General features: G+C 44.9%; 2 protein-coding genes across 6 annotated transcripts in view; one reads left to right on the top strand and one right to left on the bottom strand.

Annotated features, from left to right (window-relative positions):
* Positions 1-2,388: 2,388 nt before the first annotated feature.
* mrpl48 (mitochondrial ribosomal protein L48) lies at positions 2,389-13,321 on the bottom strand. 4 transcript variants are annotated; one of them, XM_012958099.3, is made up of 9 exons: positions 13,138-13,318; positions 11,222-11,274; positions 11,056-11,093; positions 8,665-8,753; positions 7,518-7,687; positions 5,384-5,486; positions 3,513-3,602; positions 2,792-2,897; positions 2,389-2,591 (listed from the first exon to the last, which is right to left on the bottom strand). In XM_012958099.3, exons 2-8 carry the CDS (start codon positions 11,272-11,274, stop codon positions 2,823-2,825), a joined length of 618 nt encoding a protein of 205 aa, XP_012813553.1. In that variant the 5' UTR covers positions 13,138-13,318; the 3' UTR covers positions 2,389-2,591; positions 2,792-2,822. The 4 variants fall into 4 exon arrangements, with proteins under 4 accessions (XP_012813553.1, XP_004912291.1, XP_017945435.1 ...); XM_004912234.4 differs by lacking the exon at positions 13,138-13,318 and adding an exon at positions 13,095-13,128 and having other exon boundaries at positions 2,389-2,897; XM_018089946.2 differs by lacking the exons at positions 11,056-11,093; positions 11,222-11,274 and having other exon boundaries at positions 13,138-13,321.
* Positions 13,322-15,911: 2,590 nt separating this feature from the next.
* The window catches only part of rab6a (RAB6A, member RAS oncogene family), a 32,381-nt gene continuing 30,414 nt past the window's right edge, over positions 15,912-17,878 (top strand). The window contains exon 1 of one of the 2 annotated variants that reach the window (XM_031895814.1): positions 15,912-16,411. In XM_031895814.1, the coding sequence (XP_031751674.1) occupies positions 16,342-16,411 (70 nt within the window). In that variant the 5' untranslated portion in view covers positions 15,912-16,341. 2 annotated transcript variants of the gene reach the window in all.

The following is a 17,878-nucleotide window of genomic DNA, read 5'->3' as shown; positions in this document are numbered from 1 at the left end:
TAACCAGTCATTCCCCTGCTGGAAAGTTCATGTAGGAGCCGCTCATATCATTCAGTAAATAGATCCCAATACAAACAGCTGATGTGACTCTATAATAACCAGTCATTCCCCTGCTGGAAAGTTCATGTAGGAGCCGCTCATATCATTCAGTAAATAGATCCCAATACAAACAGCTGATGTGACTCTATAATAACCAGTCATTCCCCTGCTGGAAAGTTCATGTAGGAGCCGCTCATATCAGTCAGTAAATAGATCCCAATACAAACAGCCGATGTGACTCTATAATAACCAGTCATTCCCCTGCTGGAAAGTTCATGTAGGAGCCGCTCATATCAGTCAGTAAATAGATCCCAATACAAACAGCTGATGTGACTCTATAATAACCAGTCATTCCCCTGCTGGAAAGTTCATGTAGGAGCCGCTCATATCAGTCAGTAAATAGATCCCAATACAAACAGCCGATGTGACTCTATAATAACCAGTCATTCCCCTGCTGGAAAGTTCATGTAGGAGCCGCTCATATCATTCAGTAAATAGATCCCAATACAAACAGCTGATGTGACTCTATAATAACCAGTCATTCCCCTGCTGGAAAGTTCATGTAGGAGCCGCTCATATCAGTCAGTAAATAGATCCCAATACAAACAGCTGATGTGACTCTATAATAACCAGTCATTCCCCTGCTGGAAAGTTCATGTAGGAGCCGCTCATATCATTCAGTAAATAGATCCCAATACAAACAGCTGATGTGACTCTATAATAACCGGTCATTCCCCTGCTGGAAAGTTCATGTAGGAGCCGCTCATATCATTCAGTAAATAGATCCCAATACAAACAGCTGATGTGACTCTATAATAACCAGTCATTCCCCTGCTGGAAAGTTCATGTAGGAGCCGCTCATATCATTCAGTAAATAGATCCCAATACAAACAGCTGATGTGACTCTATAATAACCAGTCATTCCCCTGCTGGAAAGTTCATGTAGGAGCCGCTCATATCAGTCAGTAAATAGATCCCAATACAAACAGCTGATGTGACTCTATAATAACCAGTCATTCCCCTGCTGGAAAGTTCATGTAGGAGCCGCTCATATCAGTCAGTAAATAGATCCCAATACAAACAGCTGATGTGACTCTATAATAACCAGTCATTCCCCTGCTGGAAAGTTCATGTAGGAGCCGCTCATATCAGTCAGTAAATAGATCCCAATACAAACAGCTGATGTGACTCTATAATAACCAGTCATTCCCCTGCTGGAAAGTTCATGTAGGAGCCGCTCATATCAGTCAGTAAATAGATCCCAATACAAACAGCCGGTGTGACTCTATAATAACCAGTCATTCCCCTGCTGGAAAGTTCATGTAGGAGCCGCTCATATCAGTCAGTAAATAGATCCCAATACAAACAGCTGATGTGACTCTATAATAACCAGTCATTCCCCTGCTGGAAAGTTCATGTATGAGCCGCTCATATCATTCAGTAAATAGATCCCAATACAAACAGCCGGTGTGACTCTATAATAACCAGTCATTCCCCTGCTGGAAAGTTCATGTAGGAGCCGCTCATATCATTCAGTAAATAGATCCCAATACAAACAGCTGATGTGACTCTATAATAACCAGTCATTCCCCTGCTGGAAAGTTCATGTAGGAGCCGCTCATATCATTCAGTAAATAGATCCCAATACAAACAGCTGATGTGACTCTATAATAACCAGTCATTCCCCTGCTGGAAAGTTCATGTAGGAGCCGCTCATATCATTCAGTAAATAGATCCCAATACAAACAGCTGATGTGACTCTATAATAACCAGTCATTCCCCTGCTGGAAAGTTCATGTAGGAGCCGCTCATATCATTCAGTAAATAGATCCCAATACAAACAGCTGATGTGACTCTATAATAACCAGTCATTCCCCTGCTGGAAAGTTCATGTAGGAGCCGCTCATATCATTCAGTAAATAGATCCCAATACAAACAGCTGATGTGACTCTATAATAACCAGTCATTCCCCTGCTGGAAAGTTCATGTAGGAGCCGCTCATATCATTCAGTAAATAGATCCCAATACAAACAGCTGATGTGACTCTATAATAACCAGTCATTCCCCTGCTGGAAAGTTCATGTAGGAGCCGCTCATATCAGTCAGTAAATAGATCCCAATACAAACAGCCGATGTGACTCTATAATAACCAGTCATTCCCCTGCTGGAAAGTTCATGTAGGAGCCGCTCATATCAGTCAGTAAATAGATCCCAATACAAACAGCTGATGTGACTCTATAATAACCGGTCATTCCCCTGCTGGAAAGTTCATGTAGGAGCCGCTCATATCATTCAGACAGAGAACTAGCAGAATATTGAATTATTTGACTACAACAGTGAAAACCCTGCGTCTTCCCAAAAAACGTTTATTGATATTAGCGCAAGAGGCTCGATCCTAACAAAAGGCCAAACTAGAGTTCAGACAGTAACGGGGAGCGAGAGCGCCATCTTCTGTGTGTCAGCTGGGCGCAGTCTCTTTAGGCCGTCGGACATGGCGCCCCAGTTGGCGTCGGTATCAGACCTACCCCCTCTAGTCGGCCCCTTTTCACACTCTGGCGGGAGGGGGGGGATAATGCAGTTTGTATTGAACTTTTTAGACTTTATTTAGACGGATTATTAATCTTTCTTCTCCCTTTGCGCCAGTAACAGAAGTGCACAGATGCCCCGCCCCCCCAGCCCTTTGCGCCAGTAACAGAAGTGCACAGACAGATGCCCCGCCCCCCCCCCCCGACACTTAGAGTCCATTGGATACCTAGGGGTGATCCCAGCCGACCCAGTCGCTCTCAACTCATAGAAGCCATCAGGCTCTCCAGTTCTGGACGGGTCTTGAATCTGACCTGGTAATCTGCTTCGGCATGCTGGGAAAGAGACAAGTAATTAATTAAGTAATTAATTAAGTTATATATATATATATATATATATATATATAAATGAATATTACAAGAAACATCTAGAAGTCAAAACACTTATGGGGTTATGTAATAAAAGATGCTAAGTTTGCCCAGAAACGGTTACTCATAGCAACCAATCAGCAGGAAGCATTTACTGGTTACCTGTTTAAAAGCAAACATCCTATTGGTTGCTATGGGTTACCGCTCCTGGGCAAACTCAGTGCCTTTTATTGCATATGGGGGGGGTTAGAGACTTTTCTAGCTTAAACATAATGGTTTAGTAGCCTTGCTCTCTAAGCTCTCTAAGAAAATACACTGTTTCACTTGGGTTAAAGGGTAAGTTCACCTTTTAATTAACCTTTAGTATAATGTAGAAAGCGCTATTTTGAGAAAATGTGCAATTGTTCTTTATTTAACTATTTAGATTTATATTTAGTAGCTCTTTCATTTGGAATTTTAGCAGCGGTCTGGTTGCTATGGTCTAATTTAACCCAGCAACCAGGCAGTTGTTTGACAGAGACAGGTTTGTGTAGAAGGCAGAGCACAAGATTAGTAGTGAGTATATAACAATGTATGACTTACCTCCTTTACCAAAAGCTGCACCCCTTCAGGCTGGTTCATCATAAGGACCTCCATAAGGATGGGCGCCATTGTGGCACTTAGTCCAGTCACCTGATCAGAAGCAGAACCAACACTCCATATTAATGGCACATACATTCCTCTCTCTCTGTCCAGGAACTTTGTCATTTGTCTTATTACAGAGAAAAGGGAATCATTTAACCATTAAATAAACCCAATAGGGCTGTTCTGCCCCAATAAGGGGTAATTATATCTTAGTTGGGATCAAGTACAGGTACTGTTTTATTATTACAGAGAAAAGGGAATCATTTAACCATGAAATAAACCCAATAGGGCTGTTCTGCCCCCAATAAGGGGTAATTATATCTTAGTTGGGATCAAGTACAGGTACTGTTTTATTATTACAGAGAAAAGGGAATCATTTAACTATTAAATAAACCCAATAGGGCTGTTCTGCCCCAATAAGGGGTAATTATATCTTAGTTGGGATCAAGTACAGGTACTGTTTTATTATTACAGAGAAAAGGGAATCATTTAACCATTAAATAAACCCAATAGGGCTGTTCTGCCCCAATAAGGGGTAATTATATCTTAGTTGGGATCAAGTACAGGTACTGTTTTATTATTACAGAGAAAAGGGAATCATTTAACCATTAAATAAACCCAATAGGGCTGTTCTGCCCCAATAAGGGGTAATTATATCTTAGTTGGGATCAAGTACAGGTACTGTTTTATTATTACAGAGAAAAGGGAATCATTTAACCATGAAATAAACCCAATAGGGCTGTTCTGCCCCCAATAAGGGGTAATTATATCTTAGTTGGGATCAAGTACAGGTACTGTTTTATTATTACAGAGAAAAGGGAATCATTTAACCATGAAATAAACCCAATAGGGCTGTTCTGCCCCAATAAGGGGTAATTATATCTTAGTTGGGATCAAGTACAAATACTGTTTTATTATTACAGAGAAAAGGGAATCATTTAACCATGAAATAAACCCAATAGGGCTGTTCTGCCCCCAATAAGGGGTAATTATATCTTAGTTGGGATCAAGTACAGGTACTGTTTTATTATTACAGAGAAAAGGGAATCATTTAACCATGAAATAAACCCAATAGGGCTGTTCTGCCCCCAATAAGGGGTAATTATATCTTAGTTGGGATCAAGTACAGGTACTGTTTTATTATTAAAAAAGAAAATACTTTTTAAAGGGAAACTAAACCCCCAGAATGAATACGTAACCAACAGACAGTTTATATTATATTAAGGGGCCTATTAAAGAATCTCCCCAAACTGAAATATATATATCTGTAAATATTGCCCTTTTACATCTTTTCCCTTGAGCCGCCATTTAGTGATGGGCTGGTGCTCCCTCAGAGATCAGCTGACAGGAAGTGATGCAGCTCTAACTGTAACAGGAAGTATTGTGGACTCTGCCCATTCATTGGCTGATGGGGCCTAGCATGTATGTGTGCCTTGGCTTGTTTGTGTGCACTGTGACTCCTATGATCCCAGGGGGCGGCCCTTAGTACATAAAATGGCAGTTTCCTATTTAGGATTACCCAATGGCACATACTGTTAAAGTATATTTATATGAAAATGGTTTGTTTAGCTGAAGCAGGGTTTTACATATGAGCTGTTTATGCAATATAATTTTATAGAGACCGACATTGTTTGGGGGGTATAGTTTCCCTTATGAATTATGACTAAAATGGAGTTTATGGGAAATGGCCTTTCCATAATTTGGAACTTTTTGGATAACGGGTCTCCTAACTATACTACCACAATATCTGCACATATCCATATGCCCGGATGATACCAAACCCTTCCTGATACACTTACAGGTCAGATTTCGACTACATTCACTCTCACCTGGACGACTCTCTCGTGAACGGTCAGCACCGAATCCAAGAACATCTTAGTGCTATGTTCCTGCATCAGCAGCACCTCCTTGGTTTTGGTGGGCTTGGCGTAGCTGCATTGCACAAACACAAACTGGTATCATTATTATAATGGCCACACAGGGACAGGTCGTATCTACGGGGGGCTTTGTCGGCCATGATCCCAGTTATATTTTACCATGTGACATACGGTAATAGAATCACGGTTAAGGAGGAGGGGCCTGTAATACAATTTATATAGGATGGTCCTTATAACTAGTTTTGCCTTCAAAGATTTAGTTATATCATGAGATACATACAACTAGAATGATGGGTAAGTGGGAGGGGCCTATAACAAGTAGTCAGTACATATCTAGGTGTGTGTCTACTTTTGTTACTCAGTAGAATATGTTCTTTGGATGTTGTATTTTTCACATCATAGAGGGTCATGGGGGACTAAATCCACCCCCCCGCACTGTATTTTTTACATCATAGAGGGTCATGGGGGACTAAATCCACCCCCCCCGCACTGTATTTTTTACATCATAGAGGGTCATGAGGGACTAAATCCACCCCCCTGCACTGTATTTTTCACATCATAGAGGGTCATGGAGGACTAAATCCACCCCCCCTGCACTGTATTTTTCACATCATAGAGGGTCATGGAGGACTAAATCCACCCCCCCTGCACTGTATTTTTCACATCATAGAGGGTCATGGAGGACTAAATCCACCCCCCCTGCACTGTATTTTTCACATCATAGAGGGTCATGAAGGACTAAATCCACCCCCCCCCCCCCCACTGTATTTTTCACATCATAGAGGGTCATTGGGGACTAAATCCACCCCCCCCCCCCACTGTATTTTTCACATCATACAGGGTCATGGGGGACTAAATCCACCCCCCCCCCCCACTGTATTTTTTACATCATAGAGGGTCATGGGGGACTAAATCCACCCCCCCCCCCACTGTATTTTTTACATCATAGAGGGTCATGGGGGACTAAATCCACCCCCCTGCACTGTATTTTTTACATCATAGAGGGTCATGGAGGACTAAATCCACCCCCCCCCCCCCCACTGTATTTTTCACATCATAGAGGGTCATGGAGGACTAAATCCACCCCCCCCCACTGTATTTTTCACATCATAGAGGGTCATGGAGGACTAAATCCACCCCCCCCCACTGTATTTTTCACATCATAGAGGGTCATGGGGGACTAAATCCACCCCCCCTGCACTGTATTTTTCACATCATAGAGGGTCATGGAGGACTAAATCCACCCCCCCTGCACTGTATTTTTCACATCATAGAGGGTCATGGGGGACTAAATCCACCCCCCCCCCCCCCCACTGTATTTTTCACATCATAGAGGGTCATGGAGGACTAAATCCACCCCCCCTGCACTGTATTTTTCACATCATAGAGGGTCATGGGGGACTAAATCCACCCCCCCCCCACTGTATTTTTGCATCACAGAGGGTCAAGGGGTAGCAACAGCGCTCTCTGCACTAGAAGAGCTGAATATAAAACTTAACTTTTAGTATGTTGTAGAATGATCAAGTCGAAGCAAATTTTCAATTGGTTTTCATTATTTATTTATCGTTTTTTAATAATTTGCCTTCTTCTTCCAACTCTTTCCAGCTTTCAAATGGGGGTCACTGACCCTGGCAGCAAAAACCTATTGCTCTGTGAGGCTCCAGTTTTATTGTTATTGTTATTTTTTGTAACTTTCTTTTCTATTCAGTCCCTCTTCTATTCATATACCAGTCTCTCATCCAAGCCACTACCTGGTTGCTAAGGTAACTTGGACCCTAGCAACCAGGTAGCTGCTGAAACTCCAATGTGGAGAGCTCCTGAACTGAAAATGAAATACTAAAAAAGTACAAATAATAAAAAATGAAGACCAATTGCAAATTGTCTCAGAATATTACTCTCTACATCATACTAAAAGTGAACAACCACTTTAAGTTACTAGGAGAGGCTTTTTGCCACCCTGGTAACTTGTTGGGTGCTGCCAGCTGACTTTCTCTACTTGCCCCATGGCAGCAGCCCCCTGAGGATGAAAGAATACAGGGTATATGGAAGCAAGCGTGGATCTGAATGCAAACAGCAACATACTCACCACTCCTGTACTTTGATGGAGAGCCGGTTACAAAGATTATGGACATACTGAGAGTAATGTTCCACCAGCACCATGTTGTACCCCGACAGCTGCAGGTTCAGCACCCCATATTCATGCTCCGAGTTGGCCTTGATCGCCTTCGAGGGCAGCTTATCCTTCTTCTTGGGATCCTAGTGGGAAGAGAGAATAAGATTAATGAACAGAGCAAAATGTAAATACGTTGTGCTATTTACCTATTCCCTTGGATTCTGCAGCAGGGGGCAGATACGCAGAGTTGCCCCTTCCCTGATGTAGCCTTCCCTTCAAGCGGTTGCTCACTTTAGTATGATGTAGAAAGTAATATTCTGAGACAATTTGCAATTGGTCTTCATTCTATATTATTTGTAGTTTTTTAACTATTTCATTTTCAGTTCAGCAGCTCTCCAGTTTGGAGTTTCAGCACCTATCTGGTTGCTAGGGTCCAAATTGCCTTAGCAACCAGGGATTGGTTTGAATGAGAGACTGGTATATGAATAGGAGGGGGGCCTGAATAGAAAAATAATTTATAAAAAGTAGCAATAACAATAAACCTGGAACCTCAGAGCAATAGTTTTTGGCTGCCGGGGTCAGTGACCCCCATTGAAAGCTGCAAAGAGTCAGAAGAAGGCAAATAATTTCAAATCTAAAGAAATAAATAATGAAGACCAATTAAAAGGTTGCTTAGAATTGGCCATTCCATAACATTCGAACAGTTAACTTAAAGGTAAACCACCCATTTAAACTACCAGCCTTCTGAATTTTAGTAATTGACAAGATACCAGGGACAGATTTATATCATCCCGGGTAAAACGCTGCCCCGGGCCTCACCTTGCCTCATAGCTGGAGCGGCACTGCTTATAGGCATCAACGCTGTCTCACCGCTGGCTGTCAGGCATATGTGATCAGATGTGCAACATTTGCCCCAGGTATAATAGCCCTTAGCGTGCAATAATAAATGTGACCGGGTCACTGGTTGCTAAGGGTTACTAGACCCAGAGAAAACCCTGCACCTGTTATTACATTCTCCCAAAATGAAGGGAACATATGAATGTGCTACGTATGCCAGCAGATGGGTTAAAGTGCCTGCTCTGATTGGCAGGCCTCAGGATGACATATAAAAGTGACTTACTGGTTCTGGGGGCAGTAGGTGCTTGTATCTGCCAATGCCGTGTGTTGGTTGGGACCGGTAATGCCTGTAAGTGCTCTGCTTCCCAACAGCTGCAAGAAAGAGAGAGACTTGTTTTTAAAGGGAAACTACACCCCCAGAATGAATACGTAACCAACAGACAGTTTATATTATATTAAGGGGCCTAAATATTGCCCTTTTACATCCTTTCCCTTGAGCCCCCATTTAGTGATGGGCTGTGTGCCCCCTCAGAGATCAGCTGACAGGAAGTGATGCAGCTCTAACTGTAACAGGAAGTAGTGTGGGAGCAAAAGGCAGAACTCTGCCCATTCATTGGCTGATGGGGCCTAGCATGTATGTGTGCCTTGGCTTGTTTGTGTGCACTGTGACTCCTATGATCCCAGGGGGCGGCCCTTAGTACTTAAAATGGCAGTTTCCTATTTAGGATTACCCAATGGCACATACTACTAAAAAGTATATTTTTATGAAAATGGGTTATTTCGATGAAGCAGGGTTTTACATATGAGCTGTTTACACAATATATTTTTGTAGAGACCTACATTGTTTGGGGGTATAGTTTTCCTTTAATTTTCCTGCAATATTAACAGTGAATTCCTATCCCAGGGTCAGACTGGAGTGTGTGAGGCCAACTGGGATCCCAGGGGCCCCCACACCACCTCTGGGGCCCCTGCCTCCTCACCTTACCACCTTTCCCCACCCCCTATGCGCACCATATACCTACTTTTGCCACGATCAGGGGAGGGCAGTGGGGGGAGAGATAAGGGGAGGGCAGGCTGGGATTGGGTCAACGGGGCCCACCGGATTTTTTCCCAGTGTCCCACTGGCCCAGTCTGACCCTGATATGAGCTGAACACCTGGAACTGCTCAGGGTAAAGGCAGAATACTGGCTCCATTTTGTTTCAATGATGTGGGTCACTGAGTTGCTTTGGTTCTGGGGCAAATACCCTCCTACTCTCTCCCTAACACTAACCCTGCCAGTTGCTTCCCACTGAAGGTAAGTGATGAATCTCAAAGCCTGGGCAATCCTACTGTAATATTCTGGCAACTATTTAGTGCGACTTTGTCCCAAAATTCTTATCTGCAGACAGGTAATGATTTCACCACTGGACTTTGCAAGAGTTTTATCACGTAGAGATTCGGTTAATCCCTAATTAAGTCTTCTGTGTCCTTGAACTATTACACGGGTGATTGTCAGCTCTATTTTGTTTAGTTAGTGAGTGTATTCCCGTGGCACGCATGCAGGGAGAGCAAGGGTTAACTGATCCTGCCATGTGTTTTGTGATATACAAGTTCTGATCCCTGCCATAAAGGAAGACAAGACTGCTGTTTGATGGCCAGAGAGGAAGCAGAGAGGCCATAAGAACCGGGACTTTCTAACTTTTTTAAATTAAATGTTTCACATTTTTATCCAAATGCTTTAAATGACACAGCTGTAAGTAAACACTGAATATTTATGGACAACACATTCCCTTTAAGTATGGGTTTGGGGGGTACAGATTACGGCATTAGCATAATTGCACCTCCGGTAATTGCTCCAGAGTCCTAATTATGTTTAATGGCAGTAAGTACCTTCCACTCAAAGGGCTGCGACATCAGGCTCTTAATAATCCGGCAGGGAAGACTCATACCTGTTACACAGCGGCTGCCCTATTACACTGCAAACTGTACTGGGACCTTTTGTTATTAAGCGGAGTTACTCCCTGGCTACCCACTCTGTAGGAGGCTCCGCTCTTAAAGGGGAACTCCAGCTTCCGAACCAAAATATGTTAAAGAGCCCCACCCAACCCAGAAACCTCTAATATCCCTATCCCTGTAATCTGTTCCTTCACAAAGTAGGAATAAATCCCATGTTTATAGGCTGAAATCCAGCTGCAAAACTGTTCTACTCTTTCTGCATCATTTGAAATCCTGGCAGGGGAGGAGGGACTAAACCACTGATGTTACAGATTGTAACAACTTCTTCACAGCTTACAGACAGCATGCAGGAACTACATAACCCACAATGCATTGCACTGGGATGTTCCTTTCCTTATTGACAACACCTGGTCAACAGCAAATTGTGGAATCGGGAGGATGCAGGCTAAAGGCAGGCTGAGGGCAGGCGACTACTGTTACATTTTGAGTCACAAAGTAGTCAGTCAGATCAACAGGGGGCGGGGCTTAGGGAACAGGGGGCAGGGCTTAGGGAACTGTTCTAAACCACATTATTACATTAAACATCATGAAAAGGCTGCATATTTTTTTTTAATTGAGGTCTATTGCAAAGTTACTTTAAGTTATGTTTACTTTTCAAAAAGCTTAACTGGGTGGAGTTCCCCTTTAATGAAGAAGCCCTGGAGTTATATTAAATGGTTTTGTGGCTTAGGAACTTACCAGTTTTTGAGCTTGTGATGGGCAGGCACCCTGTGAGCCTAAAGAGAAGGGAACAAATCAGTGAGGTTTGGTGTTAGCACGGTACTAGTAGGCAACACACTCTGTGCCACTATGTCTCTCCCAGTATCACCTCCAGCTTTACACTGAGGAGTAAGCAGAGTGTTACCTGCACAGGGCCGCTGCCTGCTTCATAAGGGCTTCATTCCGGAGGGCCAGCATCTGCAAATATATAGAGGTCACTGCCAGGGTCGGACTGGGGGATGTGGGGCCCCAAAGTGTTTCCCTGCGCGCACCCCTAACACCTCCCCCCGCGCAGAGGCCCCTGTCCTACGTCCTCCACTGAACACGCGTATGTGAAATGTGCCAGAGGCAAGAGAAAGCAGCAATAGGGTCGGGTCTGAGCCGCCGGGGCCCACCGGGTATTTTCCCCATGTCCCAGTCCAACCCTGGTCGCTCCTGATACTGGAACCTTCTGCCCAAAGCTCTAACAAAAGCAGCCTATGGTGCCCCCCTTTGCGCCCAATCAGTAGAACCCGTGCCCCACACAGAAAATATATATGTACAGGATTTTCCCATTATCTGAAGAGAAACAACTGAGGTTCATCGAACATGTGTCGCACCTTTCCTCATTAAACCAAAGTATTTTCCCTAAAAAAACACAGGGTAAACTAGAACCCATAAGTGTCATTTATTTGCCCTTGGCACTTCTGGGGCTAGCACTTACAGGGTTAGTTGCACTTCCCGGGCTAGCACTTACAGGGTTAGTTGCACTTCCCGGGCTAGCACTTACAGGGTTAGTTGCACTTCCCGGGCTAGCACTTACAGGGTTAGTTGCACTTCCCGGGCTAGCACTTACAGGGTTAGTTGCACTTCCCGGACTAGCACTTACAGGGTTAGTTGCACTTCCCGGGCTAACAATTACAGGGTTAGTTGCACTTCCCGGGCTAACACTTACAGGGTTAGTTGCACTTCCCGGGCTAGCACTTACAGGGTTAGTTGCACTTACAGGGTTAGTTGCACTTCCCGGGCTAACACTTACAGGGTTAGTTGCACTTCCCGGGCTAACACTTACAGGGTTAGTTGCACTTCCCGGGCTAACACTTACAGGGTTAGTTGCCAGTTACAGGGTTAGTTGCCAATTACAGGGTTAGTTGCCAATTACAGGGTTAGTTGCCAATTACAGGGTTAGTTGCCAATTACAGGGTTAGTTGCCAATTACAGGGTTAGTTGCCAATTACAGGGTTAGTTGCCAATTACAGGGTTAGTTGCCAATTACAGGGTTAGTTGCCAGTTACAGGGTTAGTTGCACTTACAGGGTTAGTTGCCAATTACAGGGTTAGTTGCCAGTTACAGGGTTAGTTGCCAGTTACAGGGTTAGTTGCACTTACAGGGTTAGTTGCCAATTACAGGGTTAGTTGCCAATTACAGGGTTAGTTGCCAGTTACAGGGTTAGTTGCCAGTTACAGGGTTAGTTGCCAGTTACAGGGTTAGTTGCCAATTACAGGGTTAGTTGCCAATTACAGGGTTAGTTGCACTTACAGGGTTAGTTGCCAGTTACAGGGTTAGTTGCCAGTTACAGGGTTAGTTGCCAATTACAGGGTTAGTTGCCAGTTACAGGGTTAGTTGCCAGTTACAGGGTTAGTTGCCAGTTACAGGGTTAGTTGCCAGTTACAGGACAAATAGGCTCACAGGGGCCACATCACCAAACAAGCAGATATTCAGCCTGCGATGCTGCTGTTGTTTAACTACAACCCCCAACCCTACAGGGCAGCTGAACATCCCAGACGTGTTTAGTAGGATTATCTGTTAAACAAATACACACTTTCCCACCCAGGGGCCCCTCTAATACTAAGGGCCCCAAAGCAAATGTTTTCATTGGCCCACACTACAACCTGCAGTTACTGTATAGCAAGATGCCATGGGAGGGGTATTATCCCTATATAACCATTGAGCCCCATGCCCTGTATATATAATATCTCTATTAACCCCCACAGCGGGCCCTTCCTCTCCCCCCGACACCGCGGCGGCTCCCCATTCACCGTCTCAGCGCTCTTCCCGGTCACCCCTTCCCTTCCCACTCACCTTCTCGCCGCATTAGGGGACGGGAAATCGCGAACACCCTTGTGCGACACCAAAACCCGCCCGCTGGAAACCAGAGCCGCGGGGGGACGTTCCGTGTGAGATACAAAGCTGTCAGGGAAAGGATAAGCAGCATAATGCCCACTAACACTGCCCCAGTAAGGCTGCATTAGACTCGGGGACTGATGGAAGTTGTAGTTCAAAAGAAGTAGAGACTCCTTGGGCTATTCCTATGAAAGGGCAGAAAAGAACATTGCCCTGGGCCCTTGGCACCACAGGAGCCCCTGGAGAGTATATCTGGGCTGCTTCAACTTCAAAAATACATAAAACTAAAACTAATTGCCCCCCCCAGGATATGGGGCCCTTGGAGCTGGCACCCCTGCATTAGCGGCACTCCTTTGCCACGGAGCCATTTTGGATGCAATTGGCACCTTATCATGTGGAGGCGCCTTAATCGTAGCGTTTCTATGGAAACAGTGAACTCATTATGTTCTTGACACAAAAATCATGAAGCCTTAATTGATCACATGGTTACAGCACAGAGGGCAATGCCAGGAACCAATGTGGGGCAGCGGCACACTGCAGCTAGATAGCTAGTTCTCTTCATTGCTGCCAACATGGATATTGGGTTTATATGTTGCACCTATCCCCTGATTACCCAACCAATGGGGTGCAATTGACATATCACAAGAAAGCATCATAAATACCAATTCTCATTAATCACCATTAGTCACCATGAGTGTGCCGGGCTCTGACTCACCAACATAATTCAGCTTCCTATTCCTGCCTACATTCGCCTAAATATGCCGTAAGACTTATCCTTAATAGCACTGCTGGTCCTCTCTCTGGAAAGAATGTAGCAGAAGTCAGCCTTGTGTGCTTCTTCATGGGTCTGTTAAATGGGTGGCTTCTGCTACATTGTGACAAAAGTCAGAATCACCAGTGCAGAGTATGAAAGGGCCAGAAGGATCCTGCTTTAAGTTTAATTACAAATGGATGCAGTTTCTCTTTAAAAAAAACAAACAAACAAAAAATGCTATTTTTATAAGTGTCTACCCCCGAAGCTCTATTGTATTAAGGTCACAGCAGGTGAGGTGAGCAGATACCAGGCCCAGACTAAAGGTCCCCATACACGGGCAGATCCACTCGCTTGGCCCTGGGGCCAAACGATCGAATTATAACGACGGGCATAGGAAAAGTCAGTCCGGGGACCGCATCAAGGAGCCAATGCGCTCTCCGATCCGACTAGATTTTCTAACCTGCCCGATCGAGATCTGCCCGATTTCAGGCCAGATATGGGTGGGGCAGGCCCGTCAGCAGTGCCCATACACGGGCCGATTAGCTGGCGAATCTAAGGGACCTAGAAACGGCCCGTGTATGGGGACCTTGAGCTTTAAATTAGGCCCTAGCATAAAGAGCACAGATGCCCAAATAGCCCCCCACCAGCCTAATAAATAGTTGGGCTATGGCACCTTATAGTCTATGGCACCTTATAGTCTATGGCACCTTACAGCAGCCCCCTGGCATTTGCAACAATCCACGGATTGCCAGGTTCTCGAGTTGCTGGCACCAGATTTCCTCACTATATGCACTATCCCACAGTTACTGCCCGTTTTGTTTGGTGTCCAGTTCAACCATTACGGTGGCCCCTGAACCTATAACTGGACTTATACCAGTCTTGCCACAGCAGCCACGGGTGTTAAAGCAGCTGAAAGTCTGCAGACCGGACACAAATGTAACATACAGCACAGGCCTTAAGTGTATAGCTAGTATGGTGTACTAATTTTCTAAATGACACTGTTACACAGCAAATAATTCCCTCTGCCATTTAACCTTTTATTCTTGAACCAACAAATGTATTTGTAGCTGTAATATTGGTGTGTAGGCGCCATCTCAGTGCATTGTGCCTGAGTCTGAGCTTTCAGCCAGCGCTACACATTAGAACTGCTTTCAGCTAACCTATTGTTTCTCCTACTCCCATGTAACTGGAGGAGTCCCAAGCCGGACTTGGATTTCTTACTATTGAGTGCTATTCTGATACCTACTGGGAGCTGCTATCTTGCTCCCTTCCCATTGTTCTGCTGATTGGCTGCTGGGGGGAGGGGGGGATATCACTCCAACTTGCAGCGCTGCAGTAAAGTGTGAGTGCAGTTTATCAGAGCACAGGTCACATGGCTGTGGCACCCTGGGAAATGAAGAATATGGCTAGCCCCATGGGAAAACAGATTACAATGCAGGATTCTGCTGGAGAAGCTCTAATAACATTTTCCCATGTCAGTATTCCTTCACACTAGTACTGTTTCAGAATTCACTTAACAACACGTTTGGCACACAGAGGGCGCTGGGAGTTGTAGTTCACTAACATGTCTAGCCGCAGGTGATTAGCGGCAAGGTATTAGCTTGGGGTTCAGAAGAGTCACATGACTGTCCCACCCATGTGACCTGTGCCCAGCGCTGCTGCTGAGGGAGGCACTCCGGGGAGCAAAGCTCAGCCATTACGTCACCCGGAAGTCACGCTAACTCAGTAACGTGGCGCCCGCAATGCGCGCTGCAACCAAACTGCCACGCAGGCTCCACCTCACTGGACGGAAACGGAGCTTTAGTTTGGTGCTTCGCTATTGGCTAGGAATGCCGAGCAGCTCATCCAATCAGAGTTGTTTACTCAGAGACGGGTCAGGACGGCACGCCCCTTTGCGTTGATTGGATTGCGGCTTGAAGGTTCCATATTGGTTGTGGCACCCCATAGAGTTGACTATCCTGAATCAGAAACACAAGCGGCTATCAGGCGCTTCCGGCAATTACTTTGCCACACGCCAAATGGCGCCCTTGACAACCCTCATACGCCCCGCCCCCGCATTTCCTGATTTGACAGCATCCCCGGCCGCTGATTGGCTCTTATACCCAGTTGGCATGGTGACAAGGCCTGGCAGGCTAGTGTGCGAGTGTGCGTCCCTGAGGGTTGGGCCTGGTACACAAGCCTGTGAGACAGGGTGGGGCTTGCCTATCAGGTGTGTGTGAGAGGTCACGGGAAGCCGCTGCCTGCCCCTCCTCGGCCGAATCTGTCGCTCTCCCCAGAGCCAAGGGCGCCCCACCCTCACTCTCCCGGGACCCTTTCCTACCGCCTATCCCTGCTGCCTGACCGAGCGCTCATTTCCGCCCGGACTTCCACTTCCCTTAACCGGATCTCGGACCCGGGTTCCCGGCACCATGTCCGCGGGAGGAGACTTCGGGAACCCGCTGAGGAAATTCAAACTTGTCTTCCTGGGGGAGCAGAGCGGTAAGGGACCCAATGCCTGGCTTCTTATACGCCTTTATAGTCTGCAGCGAATCCCTTCGTCTTATAGGTGTGCATTCTATTCTGTATATCCGCCTGTGACACACACACACACACACACACACACACACATATATATATATATATATATATATATCCCCTGATCTCATACAGATATCTCATGGCTTTTTATACGCCTTTATAGTCTGCAGCGAATCCCCTCACCTTATAGGTCTGCATTCTATTCTGTATATCCGCCTGTGACACACACACACACATATATATATATATATCCCCTGATCTCATACAGATATCTCATGGCTTCTTATACGCCTTTATAGTCTGCAGCGAATCCCCTCACCTTATAGGTCTGCATTCTATTCTGTATATCCGCCTGTGACACACACACACATATATATATATATCCCCTGATCTCATACAGATATCTCATGGCTTCTTATACGCCTTTATAGTCTGCAGCGAATCCCCTCACCTTATAGGTCTGCATTCTATTCTGTATATCCGCCTGTGACACACACACACATATATATATATATATCCCCTGATCTCATACAGATATCTCATGGCTTCTTATACGCCTTTATAGTCTGCAGCGAATCCCCTCACCTTATAGGTCTGCATTCTATTCTGTATATCCGCCTGTGACACACACACACACATATATATATATATCCCCTGATCTCATACAGATATCTCATGGCTTCTTATACGCCTTTATAGTCTGCAGCGAATCCCCTCACCTTATAGGTGTGCATTCTATTCTGTATATCCGCCTGTGATACACACACACATATATATATATATCCCCTGATCTCATACAGATATCTCATGGCTTCATAGATATCTTTATAGTCTGCAGTGAATCCCCTCATGTTATAGACATATCTGCATTCTATTCTGTATACCTGCCTGTGACAAACACACCCATATATATATATATATATCCCCTGATCTATAGCTCATATCTGCATTCTATTCTGTATATCTGCCTGTGACACACACACCCATATATATTTATATATCCCCTGATCTCATACAGATATCTCATGGCTGCTTATACACCTTTATAGTCTGCAGCGAATCCCCTCATCTTATAGGTCTGCATTCTATTCTGTATATCTGCCTGTGACACACACACCCATATATATTTATATATCCCCTGATCTCATACATATATCTCATGGCTTCTTATACGCCTTTATAGTCTGCAGCGAATCCCCTCACCTTATAGGTGTGCATTCTATTCTGTATATCCGCCTGTGATACACACACACACACACATATATATATATATATATATCCCCTGATCTCATACAAATGGCTGCTTAGATTCCTTTATAGTCTGAATATTCTCTTCTGCCTCATAGATATGCCCCCTCTCATGTCCTACACTCAGCTTCATAGAAACCCCTATAAACTGATATCCCCCATGTTATATACAGATATAAT

Source organism: Xenopus tropicalis, chromosome 2 (genome assembly GCF_000004195.4).
Source record: "Xenopus tropicalis strain Nigerian chromosome 2, UCB_Xtro_10.0, whole genome shotgun sequence".
NCBI classification, from domain to species: domain Eukaryota; kingdom Metazoa; phylum Chordata; class Amphibia; order Anura; family Pipidae; genus Xenopus; species Xenopus tropicalis.
Note: the sequence above shows the minus strand (reverse complement) of the source record. Positions and strands in the feature narration are given on the sequence as shown.